This window comes from Halichoerus grypus, chromosome 4, assembly GCF_964656455.1.
Source record: "Halichoerus grypus chromosome 4, mHalGry1.hap1.1, whole genome shotgun sequence".
NCBI lineage: Eukaryota > Metazoa > Chordata > Mammalia > Carnivora > Phocidae > Halichoerus > Halichoerus grypus.
Window position 1 is genome coordinate 54913588 of NC_135715.1, and position 17859 is coordinate 54931446.

General features: G+C 42.0%; 1 protein-coding gene across 2 annotated transcripts in view; it reads left to right on the top strand.

Moving 5' to 3' along the window:
- Nucleotides 1-15865: 15865 nt before the first annotated feature.
- GTF2F2 (general transcription factor IIF subunit 2) overlaps nt 15866-17859 on the top strand; it is a 149028-nt gene continuing 147034 nt past the window's right edge. For both annotated transcript variants that reach the window (XM_078070336.1, XM_036071698.2), the window contains exon 1: nt 15866-16104. In XM_078070336.1, coding sequence (XP_077926462.1) covers nt 16039-16104 — 66 coding nt within the window. In that variant the 5' untranslated portion in view covers nt 15866-16038. The remainder of the gene's footprint in view (nt 16105-17859) is intronic.

Genomic DNA, 17859 nt, shown 5'->3' on the forward strand with positions numbered 1-17859 from the left:
GCATCGGGCTCCCTGCTCAGCAGGGAGTCTGCTTCTCCCTCTGACCCTCCCCCCTCCCGTGTGCTCTGTCTCTCATGCTCTCTCTCTCGCAAATAAATAAAATCTTAAAAAAAAAAAAAAATTTTAAAGGAGTAATACTATTTGCAAGGGTCCAAAAAAGAGCGATTTTATAAAGTTGACAAAGTATCTTGTCTTACAAATCAATTTTTTCCTTCAGCCTTTAAAAAGAGTTGCTTTGGAAATCTGACCTCTGAGGGAAAGGAAATGACATTTAAAAATAATAGCTGTAGCTTTTTCTTTACCAGCTGCTAAATGAAGGAGCTAGACCAAAGGCAGGCCTGAGGCACCTGGGACCACTAAAAGGAACAGGAGGTTTGTCCCGGTGGTATTATACTTCTCCGTTTCGTCTTTCTTTTCCTTTTATATGTTCTTTTATTTTCTTTTTTCCTGCCTAAGTTCCTATTAATGAAATTTTTTAAAAGATTTATTTATTTATTTACTTTTTTTTTTTTTAAGATTTTATTTATTTGCGAGAGAGAGAATGAGAGACAGAGAGCATGAGAGGGAGGAGGGTCAGAGGGAGAAGCAGACTCCCTGCTGAGCAGGGAGCCCGATGTGGGACTCGATCCCGGGACTCCAGGATCATGACCTGAGCCGAAGGCAGTCGCTTAACCAACTGAGCCACCCAGGCGCCCAATTTATTTATTTACTTGAGAGAGAGAATGAGCAAGAGAGAGAGCATGAGCAGGCAGGAGGGGCAGAGGGAGAGGAAGAAGCAGACTCCCCACTGAGCAGGGAGAGCAGGAAGCCCCGTGCAAGGCGTGGCTTGATCCCAGGACCCCGAGATCATGACCTGAGCCCAAGGCAGATGCTTAACCAACTGAGCCACCCAGGCGCCCCCTTATTAATGGAATTTAAAAGGTAAAAATCTTTCCAACTCCATGGCTGGTGGCAAATATCATTTTAGATGAACCTCTGCCACTTTTTCTAGCATGCTCCATGGGTTATTGTTAGAGATGCAACACTGGAAGACACAATAGTGGGTGCTTGACATGCTGTCAGAATCTTACTGTTTCCAAAATACTGTGAAATTTCCCAGGGATTTGTGGAGCAATTTTGAAAGTCAAGTCAGAGAACCTTGGAATCCTCATGCAGGCAGTTTGTACCGAGTTGTCAGGGTGAGCAGTGGATGTTTTAATGTATGTGCACATACCTCTCCCATTTTAGGTATGGGAAGTTCTGATCTTAGGGGAGCGCCCCCCTTTCTCTGGCACCTGCCTTCCCATGAGAAGTTGAATGATTCTGCAACTACTAACATATAATGGTAGCAAAAAGCCAGAGAACAATAATTCTACCTGTCAAGGAATTAGATTTAAAAAACATAAAACTTGAGTGCTGGAAGGGAATGGAAAGTGTCTGATTTGCCTTGTTCACTGCTCTATTCCCAGCGCAATGAATATTCAGGGACTATTTATTGAATAACTGAAGGTATGAATTAACCACCCCCATTCTCAAAGTTTCATGTGCATATGAATCACCTGGAGATGTTGTTAAAGTACAGACTGATTCAGTAGGTCTAGGGTAGGGCTCTAAATTCTGCATTTCTTTTTTTTTTTTTAAGATTTTATTTCTAAGTGATTTCACAACGTGGGGCTCGGACCTGCTCTACCAACCAAGCCAGCCAGGCGCCCCCTAAATTCCGCATTTCTAACAAAGCTCCAAATTGATGCGATATTGTTCTTGTGAGGACCACTTTGAATAGCAAGATTCTAAACCCTAAATTTCAAACTTCCCATTGGTATGTCCATCTTAAAACATACACCACTGAATTTTCCTGTGGTAGAGCTATTTTGTTTTATTCATTAGACTGGCAATGTGAAAATTGGATTGTGTTATAATTGGCCCGGTTGCATTACAATTTGGGGGATTGTATACTAAAGAAACGGACTTATCTAGTTGCTAAGGGCATAGTTAAACGAAGAGTTTTTTCATCTGCTTCCATTCATGAAGTTGTCATTTCTTTCATATACGACAAAATTATGACTGATTTAGTTTCTCAAGGTGCATACTACTCGAGGAGACCAGCTTATTTTCCCAGATACTATCTCATTCACCTTTTGAGGGTTAAGAAGAGATTTTGAAGGAGCATGGAGCTGGGGGGTGTTTTCACCAACACCAATATGCCTGCACGTTGAGAGGAGGAGCCTGGATCTATCGCTGCCTGCCTCCGCTTTATGATGTCTGGGGCCTCAGCTGGAGGATTCAGACTAGACGGCTGAAGCCATCTCAATGCTTGACCGAGGCAGGAGGCACTGCTTCCAAGGGGCCTCGCTCAGGTAGCTGGCTGCTTGGCGCTGCTCACCTGCTCCTCCTCGTGCATGGACATCTCTACCCAAGGACATCGCAACAGGGCTGCTGCAGTGTTGATGTGGTGCTTAGCTTTGCCCAGAATGAGTGAGCTGACAAAGGCTAACACAGACCTTTCCCCGGTTTCCTGAGCTTGCTGACAAGGCAGACCTTTCAACACGATCCTTCAGCTTCCCATTCTCTGTCTCATGTTTGATTCGCTATAATTAGAACGGCTTTGTCCCCCTGTTACCAGCTCGCCATAGAAAAACTTTTCCTTTTCAGATAACTGAGACTTCTTCTGTTGGCAAAAAAACCCCCAAACTCTAAATCTGTAACCTGTTAGCCCTCCCTATGAAAGTCTAAGGTAAAACCATCCTGCTGAGACACTCTGATCTCAGATTTAGGGTGCTTCCCCTGTCGAATAGCCTGAAAAAAATAATTTATGTCTGTGTGTGTGAGAGAGAGAGAGAGAGAGAGTGAGAGGAGGAGGGAAGGAGGGGAAGGAAGAGGGAGGGAAGGAGAGAGAAACAGGTGGAAAGCTATTCTTGTTATGAACTAGCCATGGTAATCATATAACCACATTCTATTTGTTTAAAGTGAATCAATAGGTGTAGCCTATATCCTATGTCAAGGAGGAGGGGCACTAGGCTTTGCATTTTGAAGGCAAGAGTATCAAAGAATTGGAATATAAGAAAGAAAAAGAGAAAGAAAAGAAAGAAAAAGAAGGAAGGGAAAGAGGGAGGGAGGAAAGGAAAGGAAAGGAAGGAAAGAAAGATTTTAAAACCACCCCAGAGTTATAGCCATCAGAGGGAGTAATGGCATCAGAGGGAGATGTCCAGGAAGATAGGCGGTGACTCATACCCAACAGTAGATTGTTCAGGCATACTCTCCATGTAGTACTATAGTTTTAATTTTTCTTGCCTGGTGGAATTTAAATATCATATAGAAAGTTCATCTAGATTCAAATAGTACTGTAGCAGGTGCAACATATTTGCTCTAGTCTGCCTCTTCACACGAGAGGATGTTGGTTACATCTGTCTGGATATGGAGAGGAATTTTTATCCTAGCATTTCTCTTTCCACCACCTGCCAACCCCACCACCACAACCAGTACAGAAAGTCAGCACTGTTAAGTGCACTTCGTAAATCCTCAGCGACCCACACTTTATGCTGAAAAGAGAGAGGGGGGCTTTAGTCATTGAGGGAAGAGATTCTTGGAATAAAGCCTCATGGGGCGCCTGGGTGGCTCAGTCGTTAAGCGTCTGCCTTCGGCTCCGGTCATGATCCCAGGGTCCTGGGATCGAGCCCCGCATCGGGCTCCCTGCTCCACGGGAAGCCTGCTTCTCCCTCTCCCACTCCCCCTGCTTGTGTTCCCTCTCTCGCTGTCTCTCTCTCTGTCAAATAAATACATAAAATCTTTAAAAAAAAAAAAAAGGAATAAAGCCTCATATAGTTAACCAACATAATGAATAAGCTGAGTCAAAGATTTGCAGTAATCACTTCATTTAGAAGATGTCAGAAGAAGAGGGAAATAAAATCTATCGAAAACAAATTTGCATCAGAGTTAAATAAAAAATGCCCAATTATAACTCTTGTAATACTAACGGTCAATTCTTCCTCTGGGTTCTTAACAGCCATTGGATTCATGATTTACAAAGAGGATGCTTGACCCCAGGGAAAGCAATTAACATCCCTTTCACCACAAAGCATTCGTTGCTCGAGGTTTCTGAAAGCTGGGAGGAATTGTAAAAGAATCAATATAATAAAATCAATTTTAAAGTGTGATTTACATAATACTCTTTAATTCAGGCAATACGAAAAATTCTGATTATCTTATTAATGAGGGGGTACATAGGAACAAAAAAATATACAATGATAAGAAACTGCTAAGGATTTTCTCCACAGCCACAGTTAAATCTGAGTCTTGAAGCCAGAAAAACAGATAGCAATGGAGCAGAAATATCACCACTGTCTCCTCTCAGAAGTCATTCCATCTTTTTTTTTTTTTAAGATTTTGTTTATTTATTTGACAGAGAGAGACATAGCAAGAGCAGGGGGAGTGGGAGAGGGAGAAGCAGGCTTCCCACCGAGCAGGGAGCCCGATGCGGGGCTCGATCCCAGGACCCCAGGATCATGACCTGAGCTGAAGGCAGATGCCCAACGACTGAGCCACCCAGGTGCCCCAGAAGTCATTCCATCTTGATCAGTTCTGTCCTCCCAAGTCTAGCTTGTTTACTAGTCCCGAGGAATTACAGAGATGTGTCCACATGGGCCAGCTAGTTACAGAGCAAAGACTCATGATCCAGTCTCATTTATCCCCACACAGAGCTGAAATTGTGTGCACACTGAACAGGTTTACTTGGCACTTAATTCTCTTTACCAATCACAGAAGAAAGATGGCACCTTTCTCTCTGGATGCTTGACAGGCAAATGCTGTAGAAATCATTATATCTAGGAGCAAAAACAATTAGGCAATCAGCCAGTTGCAAATTTGGGGGCTCCAATTTTAATGGGCCATGCAGGCTCTTCTTGATGGGTGATCAGAGGATGTTGTGGGGAAAATAAAAAAGACTATGGCTTTGGGCTTGAGGGACTAAGAGGATATGAGCCTGGAAATCAGAGTATTGCAGGTGGATTGCAAGCTGTTTTCCCTGAGGTACTCTTCCAGTACTCAGGATATACGTTTTGGTTTTTTTTTAAGATTTTATTTATTTATTTGACAGAGAGAGAGAGAGATCGAGCACAAGCAGCAGGTTGAGGGAGAGGGAGAAGCAGACCTCCGGTGGAACAGGGAGCCCAATGTGGGGCCTGATTCCAGGACCCTGGGATCATGACCTGCGCCAAAGGCAGACGCTTAACCAACTGAGCCACCCAGGTGCCCCAAGATGTACTTTTTAATCCAAGTACTCATTGGCCTATTGCCCAGCCATCACATGATGAAAACCTCACTCACTGGCCTTCTCTCAGGTCTGTGCCAGAATCAAGTTTTTATCTTTCATCTCATGTGAATGATGCTTGGAATTTTTTTCCAAAGAATAAATGATAGAATTTGAATAGAACAGTTTTGTAATCCCTAATGAAATGCTGGGTCTACGAGTAATCATTAATGGCTGCCAACATCACACACAAAAAAAGAAAACTGGGCATGATATATCTCATGCTGAAAGTGCACAAGAGCCCATACGAAGGAAATAGTCTTCACCTCCACCAAAACAGAACCTGGGTCTGATTATACTTCAAGATCTAACTACCAATTTGTAGAAAATCAAAGGGAAGGAGAAATATCATAAATGATACCCTGAGGAGGATACAATCAATAAAATACAGAATGTAGAAAAGTATACAGTTTTTATCTAGTTTTTAAAAATCTAGTTTATAAAATTTTTTTCTTTTTTTTAAAGATTTTATTTATTTATTTGACAGAGAGAGACACAGCGAGAGAGGGAACACAAGCAGGGGGAATGGGAGAGGGAGAAGCTGACTCCCCACTGAGCAGGGAGCCCGACACAACACGGGGCTTGGTCTCAGGACCCCGGGGTCATGACCTGAGCCGAAGGCAGAAGCTTAATGAGCCACCCAGGCACCCCTAAAATATTTTCTTTTAAAGTTTATTTATTTTCTTAGTAATCTCTACACCAACGTGGGGCTTGAACTCAGGACCCCGAGATCAAGGGTCGTTTGCTCTTCAGGCCGAGACAGCCAGGCACCCCTAGTTTTTTGGGTTTTTTTTTAAATAACAATGAGAGAGAAAGAGAGAGAGAAAATGAAAGCTAAAAGACATCTCAACCAATCACAATGCATGGCCTTTGGATCTCAATCTAGACTATAAAAATTTTTTTATTTTTATTTTTTAAGATTTCTCTTAAAAATGCGTTTTTAAAGTGTTTTTCATAATTGCGTAAAGGGACACCTGGGTGGCTCAGTCAGTTGAATGTCTGTCTTCAGCTCAGGTCATGATCCCAGAGTCCTGGGATCAAGTCACGTGTTGGGCTCTTGCTCAGCAGGGAGCCTGCTTCTCCCTCTCCCACTTCCTCTGCTTGTTCTCTCTCTCTCTAACAAATAAATAAAATCTTTTAAAAAATTGCAGTAAAATACATATAACACAAAATTTACCATCTCAACCATTTTCAGGTGTACAATTCAGTGACATTAAGTACATTCACATTATTGTTCAACCATCATCATCCATCTCCAGAATTCTTTCACCTTGCAAAACAGATACTCTGTACTCATTAAATAGTAACTCCTCATTCCCTCCTCCTTTTACTCCTGGCAACCACCATTTTACCTTTTTTTCTACCATGTTTTAGGAAGTTGACTACTCTAGGTACCTCATATAAGTGGAATTGCATATATTTGTCCTTTTGTGACTGGCTTATCTTGCTTAGCATAACGTCCTCAAGGTTCATCCATGTTGTAGCATATGACAGAATTTCCTTCCTTTTTTAAGGCTGAATAATATTCCATCATGCTGTGTGTGTGTGTGTGTGTGTGTGTGTGTGTGTGTGTGTGTATGTGTGTATTTTTGTGTGTTTGTTTATCCTTTCTTCCTCCCATGGACACTTGTGTTGCTTCTACCTTTTGGCTATTGTGAATAATGTTGCTATGAGAAAAAATTATATTTTTTAAAGATTTTATTTATTTATTTGAGAGAGAAAGTGAGCACAAGCAGGGGGAGAGGCAGAGGGAGAGGGAGAAGCAGACTCCCAGGACCCTACGATCATGACCTGAGCCAAAGGCAGACGCTTAACTGACTGAGCCACCCAGACACCCCGAGAAAAAATATTTTTAAGCTCTGGCCAAAATGTTGTATAATCTTTTTCCCCTTTCCCTTTTCCTATTGGTTGGAACATGCAGACATTGTGGTCCACCATGTAGAAAAGGGCAACAGCCAAGAGATGGTGAAATAGTAAGATGGAAGAACCATTGGCCCCCAGCTACTTCATGGAACAGAACCAACTCAGCTGTTTACATGGAAGAGAAGTAAAAGTTACGTTGGCAAACAAGCAAGAGCTCTCCTTCCAGAAAGGAGCCTTAAATTAAACTTGTCTCCACTTTACCCATTGATGGGGGAAGCGTGTGCTTGCTTTAGCTAAAATTGCCACCTAACCCTCCCTGTGAAAACTACCCTGCCCATAATGTTTATGTATTGGGTGTAGGAAGTCTGATGCATCAATATGGAAACCCCTAGATCTCGCTCTTAGCAGGAATGTGGACATAATTCCTCATTGATATTCAGCACATGTGGTTTCTCTGGCTTTGAAATCTGAACACTAGTGAGGATCCATCTGTTTAATATGGTATTTTAGGACTTAATGTTATTTGAGATTTTTATCTGGGTACTTTGACCAAGTATTTCAGCACTATTTCTTAACCATAATTTTATTTAATACGTAAAGTATGATACAAAAGTTTTGGTAAACCTATATGAAAACAAATTAGATTTCATTAGAGCAATGACAAATTAAATTTTGTCATGTTTTATTTAACACTTGATTCCCAGAGTAATCCCTATCGGACAATTAACTTGACTTACTGAGAGGAGGGCTTCTCGTAGGCCACAGCAGCCTACGTATGTTACATCACACATGAGGCACTTAACACAAGCAATTCAACTGAATTATGTCATCTGTCAGGCAAAATACATCCAGAGTCTCGTCTGAACTCCCAAAAGGAACAATACTCTGTGTGCACTCCGTGTGTTTCATGTCCTGGTACTGAGTTATCACTTGTCAGATGGTCTTATTCTGCTACACAGCAAGGAATCACTAAGCCCCGTCAGTTCTACCTCTTGAATCTATCAATATGTGTCCTTATTCATCTACTTCTCTTCATCTCCGCGGCCACCTTCCTAATCCAATCCACTGTCCTCTTCCACTCAGATTAGTGCAAAAATGTCTGAGCTCATTTCCTGGTTTCCATTCTGGTCCCTTCCAATCCACTTTTTTCCATAGCAGCTCAAGGAATCTTTTTAAACATGTAAATCTAAGGGGTGCCTGGCTGGCTCAGTCGGAAGAGCGTGGGACTCCTGATCTCCAGGTTGTGAGTTTGAGCCCCATGATGGGTATAGAGATTATTTTTAAAAAATAAACTTAAAAAAATGTAAATCTGACTATTTTGTATTCAAGCTTTAAACTTTTCTGCAAGTTTGGGGTGCCTGGGTGGCTCAGTTGGTTAAGTTCTGACTCTTGGTTTTGTCTCAGGTCATGATCTCAGGGTCATGAAATCGAGCCCCGTGTTGGGCTCCGCGCTCAGCATGGAATCTGCTCGAGATTCTCTCTCCCTCCCCTTCTACTCCTTCCCTTCTCTCTCTCTCAAATAAATAAATAAAATCTTTATAAATAAATAAAAAAAATGTTTCTGCAAGTTTATATTTGATCTGAACAAGGCCTCCAGGGTCTTGCATTGTCTGATCCCCCCCATGCCCTCTCCAATGGTCACTGCCTCCCCACTCAGCCACTGAGCCCTGCCCATGGACATCCTCTCTGTTCCACAGACACAAACACACAGGTCCTTCTCCCGTTAGGGTCTGCAGATGCCACTACGTTTTTCCAGAGCACTAAATGATTGAATACATTAACCACCAAGCTAATAAGAAACCCCAAACTCATCACTTCTGAATGATTTTACTATTATCTGTGCTCTTGAACTTATTTATGTCTCATGGATCCATACGGTGAATACTGTTCAGTGGCATGCTACTATGCATTTCATCCAACTCTGCACTACAAATCAGGCAAACACAACAAACCAGGGCTTTTTCCGGGGGTTAGGAGAAGCCAGTTGTGAAACATTTACTGACACGCCACTGCTGTCCTAAATCCTTTTTGTGCTTCCTTTCAGTTATTTGACCCAATATAATTAATGCAGTTACCCAATAGTTTTCACAGTATAGTGTTAAATCCTTTTGATTTGTTTTCTCATTTAGTCATGTGAGAACTCGATGAGGTAGGTATAATCACCCCATTTTATAAGCTAGGAAATAGGTGTAGAGATGATAAAATAAGTAGGCAAGTAGGCAGCAGAGCTATGACTTGAAATATGTTTGACTCCGAAGCTCACGTTCAACAATATGGAAACTATTTTAGGGGGTCTTTCTTTCTGATTGTGCATAACTGGGGAAACAAGGAATCTCCCAGGGAAGATGGGTATTCTGTGGAAGAGAGAACTGATGAGGTGAAAGGAAGCACAGGGAGAATTTAGAGATGGGGTTTTAAGAGCAGCTGGCTGGCTCAGTCAGTAGAGAATGTGACTCTTGATCTCCGGGTTGTGACTTCAAGCCCCACATTGGGCATGAAGCCTACTTAAAAAAAATAATAAAAACAACAAGAGATGGAGTTTTATAGCTTGGTATGACACTGAAACAAAATTATCTACCCATGACATCACTATTGGAGGGGAAATCTAATTAATTACCACATTTCAAAATTCATTTGTAAATTTTGAATGAAAATCTTTTTTTGTTTTGATAATTGGATAATTGGAATCACATTTTATCCCCCACGTTTTTATTTAAATTCCAGCTAGTTAACATACAGTGCAATATTAGTTTCAGATGTAGAATTCAGTGATTCATCACTTACATAGAACACTCAGTGCTCATCATATCAAGTGCACTCCTTAATACCCCTCACCCATTTAACCTATCCCCCTGCCTAGCTCCCCTCCAGCAACCTCTAGACTGTTCTCTGTAGTTAAGAGTTTTCTGTTTCTTGGTTTGCCTCTCTCTTTTTCTCCACCTATGTTCATTTGTTTTGTTTCTTAAATTCCACATATGAGTAAAATCACATGGTATTTGTTGGCGTGAGCCAAGCTACTCATGCTGTTTGACAAAGTCCAAGTATGGGGGATGATCCTGAAAACAGGAGACTCCACATCTGGTTCCTGCTATTCTCTTTCATTTTGTTTATGGCAATCTTTATAATTGTGGGAATATTTCTGGGGTTTCATGATAAAGTGACTACTCATCTTAGTTACGCCTATCTAAGCAATCATAATGAAACTAATTCCACGAAGAATTAGTTTCTATAGAACAAAATAACAAGACGGTCACGCTCTGCCTAGCACCTTTCTCTTTGCGAATTGTTTTTTAGTTTTAGCGAAAGCCAATAAGCGGAAATCAATAAAGGTCATGTTAATCATTACAAAGGAAAAATGAAAGAAGGCTATGTCTGTGATCCAAAAAATGATCTAAGATTATCTCAATCAATTGTAAAAAAAACATAATCACATGTTACGAAAGTATGGAAAAACAAAAATATACTAACATATAAATAAAGTTCCTCCAAGGCTGAGGAGGAGATGCTTGCAACCTGATCCTGTGTCTGTGTCTCCTCATTCGCCGACGCCGTCCTTTCCTACGAGACCCACCCCGGCTGGAGCTGGACTCCAGCAATTTGTCTTTCTCTATTTCCCTTAGCATACTACTCTCTAGCTCCATCCATGTCATTTCATTGCAAATGGCAAGATTTCATTCTTTTTTATGGCTGAGTAATATTCCATTGCATTTATATACCACATCTTCCTTTTTTTATTTTTTTTATTTTTTTATTTTTTAAAGATTTTATTTATTTATTTGAGAGAGAGAGAATGAGAGACAGAGAGCATGAGAGGGAGGAGGGTCAGAGGGAGAAGCAGACTCCCTGCCGAGCAGGGAGCCCGATGCGGGACTCGATCCAGGGACTCCAGGATCATGACCTGAGCCGAAGGCAGTTGCTTAACCAACTGAGCCACCCAGGCGCCCTCTTCCTTTTTTTTTTTTAAGATTTATTTACTTATTTGAGAGAGAGAGAGAGAGCATGAGCAGGAGGGGCAGAGGAAGAGGAAGAGAGAATCTCAAGCAGACTCCACGTTGAGCATGAGCCCAGTGCATAGCTGGATCCCACAACCCTGAGATCATGACCTGAGCTGAAATCAAGAGTCAGATGCTCAACCAACAGTGCCACCCCAATATACCACATCTTCTTTATCCATTCATCAGTGGATAGACATTGGGGTTCTTTCCATAATTTGGCTATTGTTGATAATGCTGCTATAAATATTAGGGTGCATGAAAATCTTAATATTAATAACCAATTCAGGGGCACCTGGTTGACTCAGTAGAGCATTCGACTTTTGATCTCGCGGTTGTAAGTTTGAGCTTCATGTTGGGTGTAGAGATTACTTAAAGAAAATAAAATCTTAAAAAAAAATATCCAATACATAGTAAGTTTAGTTTAATAAGAAGAGTTCTATGGTGGTGTTCTTTGCCTTGCTAGAATGTTTTTGTGTATGAACAAATAGAATCTCTGGCCTGGAAAAACACTGGGCCCATGTGGTATGGCCAGGGACGATATCTGCGAGTGGACTTACAAGCAGAAAGAGTTAGGGTCCCCAGAAAAAGAAAGACTTGAGACATAGCTTTCATGACACAAGAGAAGTCATTTTAGGTCCCCAGCTAGTTTCTGTGATCTATGCCTTAAGGCTCTACTTGCCTTAGCACACTTCTTTTTTTTTTTTTTTTAAAGATTTTATTTATTTATTTGAGAGAGAGAGAATGAGAGACAGAGAGCATGAGAGGGAGGAGGGTCAGAGGGAGAGGCAGACTCCCTGCCGAGCAGGGAGCCCGATGCGGGACTCGATCCAGGGACTCCAGGATCATGACCTGAGCCGAAGGCAGTTGCTTAACCAACTGAGCAACCCAGGCGCCCGCCTTAGCACACTTCTTACAGAACTTCCTAGGAGCTGTCAGAATTACAAAGAAATGCACAAACCTCACTAGTTAAGGATTTTTAAGGGAACAAAAGAAACGCATAGGTGAACAGTCTCTACCAGGCCAGGATATAGCCTAACCATATCAGAGACAATACATCAATGGTAAAACTCCCAGTGCTGTTTCAAAAGTAAGCAAGACCCTGCATTCCTTACCTAAGAAAATGAGCCAAGACACCATCTAGTTTGTACCACTCTCAGAGCATGTCCAAAGCCCCACAGTTACCTCTGCTTCATTATAATGTTCAAGTCTCCGCCCAAGGAAGAACACAAGCTTCATTGACATAACATAGGATGCCTGCAGCATAGGCATGTTTTCCTGTGCAAACTTATTCCCGCCTTTACGTGCAATGACAAAGCTCCCCTTTCTGAATATTCATCCCAAACCCTAAATAAACAGAACCCGTTCACCCCTGCTCCGGGAGTCACAGCTTTGGAAGTTATTCCCTGTGATCTCCATATTTGCTGCAAATAAAGATTACATTGTGTAACAACTCTACCTGGTGTGGTCTCTACCTGTAACTCACCGAGGAACTCAGGTTAGTTTGGTTACAAGACTCAGCTGCTGTTAATATTCTAATTCTCTCAACTCACTTGTAGCATCTCCTCTAATGAGAGTGGTGATTATACTGTAGCGGCTACATGATAGAACTGTGGTGTTCTGAATTTACAAGGTCCGGCAGAATTCCCTACTGACTTCTTGGGAAAAATTTCAGCCAGCAGTGAATTCTTGAGCCTTCCCTCCTTGGCTTGCGTTTGTGCCTTAAAAGATTTAACAAGAACTTGACTAGTCAATCACCTGGGAGAGTAAAGGACTTTGGAGTTATCTTTTTTGGGCACTGAACCCTGTATCTCTGATGATCAGTTTTATCTGTCAACTTGACTGAGCCTAGGGTTGCCTAGACATTTGGTCAAACATCATTCTGGGTGTGTCTGTCAGGGTATTAATGAATGGATTAACATTTGAATCAGTAAACTATATAAAATAGATTGTCCTCTCATGTGGGTGTGGGTGGGCCTAATCCAATCCACTGAAGGCCTAATTTAAAAAAAAAAAAAATGTTCAGTAGATGAGAACTCCCTACCTCTGCTGATCTTCAAGCTGGGACATTAGACTCAGACTGGAACTTATACCATTAGTTCTCCTGCCTCCCAGGCCTTGGGCCTTGGACTGGAAGGGTACCATCAGCTCTCCTGGTCTCCAGCTTGCCAACTGCAGGTCTTAGAACTAACTCTCGGAGTCCATAATCACATAAGCCAAGTGCTTATGGTAGGTCTCTATCCTTGTCTCTCTATATAATTTAAATTAAATTTCAGGCCCAAGAAGGAGTCATTTTGCCAGGCTAAGTTATCAAACTGGGGCTGAATACGTCACCTAATTGCAGTTTCAAACCCCCTCAGAAATGTAGTTTTAACTGATCAGTCAGGAATTTTTTCGTCAGCACCAATGAGGTAATCTGTCACATGAGCCCCCAAAGTAAGATCAGGTGATCCACCTAATAAGACCTCCTGCCCTTCTCCCTAAGGGAAATGACTCGCCTGGAACGATTCTTTTTTTCTTCTGCTAGTAACTTCCTTGCTCTACCCTCCTTCCTATAAAAAGCCTTCCATTTTGTGCAACTCCTAGGAGCTCCTCTCTACTTGCTAGACGGAATGCTGCTCAATTCATGAATTGCTTAATAAAGCCAACTGACTTTATTCAGTTGAATTTTTGTTTGTTTTTTTTTTAACCGTGTGTGCGCATGCTTGTTTGTTTCTCTGGAAAACCTCAACTTATACAGATTTTGGTATTGAGAGTGGTTCTAGAGGAACTGTATGTTCAGGATGAATTTTCTGAATTGGTTCTGGGTTTCTGGAATTGGCTCTCTAAAGGTTGATTGATTGATTGATTGATTTAGTAAGCTTTATGCCCAACATGGGGCTTGAACTAAGAACTTGGAGATCAAGAGTCATGCTCTACTGATTGAGCCAGCCAAACACCCCACCCTCTGTAATCACTTTAAAAACTTGCCCTTTTCTCTTTCTTCTAGCCTTTTCTTCTTTACCCATTTGTTCTCTCTTATTCCCTGTATACACATACACACACACACACACACACACACACTCATTTTAAGTCTTCCCATAACCCATAGATCAAAGGTCTTTTTTAAAAAAAAAAAAGAAGATTTTTAAAAATTTGAGAGAGAGAGAAAGCACAAGCTGGGTGGGGGAGGGGGAGAGGCAGAGGGAGAAGGAGACTCCCCACTGAGCAAGGAACCCAATGCGGGGCTCCATTCCAGGACCCTGGGATCATGATCTGAGCCGAAGGCAGACACTTAACTGTCTGAGCCACTCAGGCACCCCTAGATCATAATCCTTTAAAGTCCATTACTAGGGTGCTCCAGGCTACATTAATTCCCTTTTCCCATGGTCTCATATTTCAATTTATTCCTTCTGTTGGATCACAGCTCAAAGCAGCTCTCTTCACCCTTTATATGTTTTAAGGCCTTTTTGTAAGCTGTGACACAAGACTGTAACCTTCCTTTTCAACCCATGCCTGGTCTTCCGTCTTTCCTATTAGTTTTCTCAGCTGAGCACAGAAACCTGACAACTTTTCTTGGCTCTATGCTGCACTGACATGGAATTTCCTCAATTATGTGTATGGCTCTGATGTTTGATTCATACATCACTTGCCATTCTTACAATATTTTACTATTTGTTTCTCTTTCAGCAAATGTTCATTCAGCTAAAGCCTATTGAAATCTGACAGTGTGTCAAGTACTGTGCTAGCTGTTGTGGATACAACATGAATAAAACAGTATTTCCATCTAGGAGGAGCTCATAGTCTAGAAAGCAAAGGCAGCATGTAAACATGTATATAGCAGTGCAGGGTGATAAGTATCACACTGTGATGTGAAGAAAAACCAACTTCCTCTGGGGAATTTAATAAAAGGTTTCCTAGGAAGTGACATTTCCATAAGTCTTGAAACCCAAGTAGGAGTTTGCCAATCAGAGGACAGAGGTGAGAAGGAGGGTAAGGGGGGAATAGGGCATCTATCTATGAGTAAAGGGCATCCAGTGTGCAGAGGCTCTGAAATAATTGAGGAAGAAGATCCTGATGTGTTTGGGGAGGTCTGACGGTTTGGTGTGGTTCCATGTGTGATTGAGTGGCAGGGATCAAATGGAGAGGGCCTTCGAAGAGAGGATAGAATTTTATGTTAGAGGCAAGAAGACAGAGAGGAAACTGTTTAAGCCCGGGAGTTTGACAATCAGGTTTGTCTTACAGGTCTAAAGTTTGTCGTTGATCTAATTATGTGGATTCTGCGTTTTGGAGTCTGAAAGGGGTGTGCTCTGCTTGTTTAATTGGTAGTGCTCCAGATAGCCTCTCACCTGAGACACTCCTTTTTTTTTTTTTCGGGTCTACAAACACCATGTTTTCAGTATTCCCAGCGCTACACTGTCCGATCCCAATGCCCAGGTGGCTAATTCACTTACTCTTTTTATTATTCCCCCCCGTCCTCGAAAATGTTGTTTCTCTCTCCTTGGCCAGGGATGGACACATACTGACAGCTTTTGTCTCTTTGAACCCCATTTTTCTGTTTTGACATATGCCGACCTGGTCTTTAAATGTATTGTGGACATTTTGTTTCATCCTGCCCGGTGTCTTAATCACTCAGACGCAACCGGCCACCAGTAACCACGCCCACTCAAGAATGTGCCTAACTAGGAAGTTTGTCCGTACCGGCACGCCGTACTGACGGTGGCAGCGCGCAGGCGCAGTTCCCGCCTCCCAGAGGCGTGTTTCTGTTTCCGGGAATTCCCTATATCTTGGCGGGTGGAGGCGGTTTCTTTATAGTCAGCCTCCGGCAGCGGTATACGCTGTTCTCCAATCCTTTGCACCGCAGGCCCCCAGCTCCTGGGCCGCTCTTCCGGCTCGCTCGCCTCAACCGGCAGCAGACCCATGGCGGAGCGTGGGGAACTCGATCTGACCGGCGCCAAACAGAACACCGGAGTGTGGCTGGTCAAGGTCTGTTCGTGCGACGCCGGCTTGCGCTCCTCCTAGTTTAAGTAGTTTAAGTGACTTGAAACTGTCCCACTCCGTAAGCCTTTTAAAGTTCTCTACGGCTATCTCGTTAGAGCTACACATGTGCAAACTAGTTTGCAGGCGAGGCAGTTGGTGAGGGACGCAGTCTTTGAAACAATTAAGAGTCCGAACCTGCCTGGAACGGATTCCTTTCCCCACTGTGTGGTTTTTCTGGGGTCCTGTGATGGTGTTCTCCGACTTGAGTGGTGTGTTTTACCCCAGGCTGAAGAATTTCTGTATCTCCTTTTGGTGAAAGTGATTTTAGTCGTGAGTCTATTTAAAGAAGTTGAGTGTCTGCTTCCTGTACAATATTCTCGGCCAGAAAGTAGAACGGGTCCCTGTGTACCCTTAACGTGTTCTTTTAGGGCGGTGGCCCTTATTGGAGTTCTCAGGAGAGCTGAGAGAGCTCTGAACTCACAGAAGGAGAGGTCATTGAACTGGAGTGTTCTTTTAGAGTGTTTTTTGTAAAGGCAGCAATTTTGATTAGCCCTGAGTGAGCACAGTATTTGTCCTTACTTTTTCATATCGAGGAGTGTTGTCTCTTAGGGGACTTTCATGAGACGTGTGTACAAAATGTAATTATGGCAGTCTTTGAACTAGGACCTTTGGTTTTTTAATTTTTTTTTAACTTTTATCACATGGCTGAATTCTCATCAGTTAAATCTGAGGGGCGCTTCCTGTCCTCCTCTCTAAAAAAGCTCCCTTATGATCAGTTGCTAGCATGTCAAACCTGTATTATATTTTTCAAAGCACTTCTCACAGTCTAAAGTGATTGTATGTTCATGTGTTCAGTGTTGGTTACCTCCTTCTCTCTAGTGTGGGTGCACTCTCACACATTCTATGAGAATGAGATCCTTGCCTGTCCCAACCAGAATTGTGTTTGACACATGGTAATTGCTCAACAGATATGGAGTGAATGAATGAATGAATGATCTCTTATTTATTATTCTTCAACCTCAGCTTTACTCTCTGGCACTCATTTGACTTCTCACAGCTGTATCAGTATGACCTAAAAGGCTGGGGTGAATTTCTCCTAGGGTATTTCTCCTACTGCATGCCAAATGGAGGAGAATCATTAAGGAGATCTCCCTTGCAGGTTGAAAGAGCTTGAAAAAATGGTGAAACTTGAGATGCTGCATTAATTCTTGGAGCACAGTAAATGCTTAGTGAATATTGTTTGCCTTACACAATTGGATGGGTGGGCAGAGGCATTAGCATAGTATATTATGGAGAGTGGAACAGAAATGCAAGACTGGAAATGCATATTAACATGGTGTGTCCTGGAAAACGAAGGAGATTATTATGCCTAGAGCAGAGGGTTTGTGTAAAAAAAAAAAAAAAAAAAGTTTGGAACCATATACTCATATTATACTGTGAAATGGGGATGTCTTAACTTTAGTCTGCAAGAAGTGAGGAACTCTTTGGAGGGTTTTGAGTAAGGCAAGGATGCAAATAATTCAAGGGAGGGAAAAAGCTTGAGAGGAGGATAACCAGAGTCAAAATTAGAAAGTGATCACAGCATCATAGGTATGTGATAATGAAGTCTGGGGAGTTAGGGAAACTTTTTCAGTAAAAGTTGTCGGGATTTGGTAACTGACTATATGAGAATGTGAAAAAATGTAATTTAAAAAGAAGTTAAAAAATAAAGTTTAAAATTTTAGTTCTCTCTCATGTCTGGGTATTTGAATACATTTTATC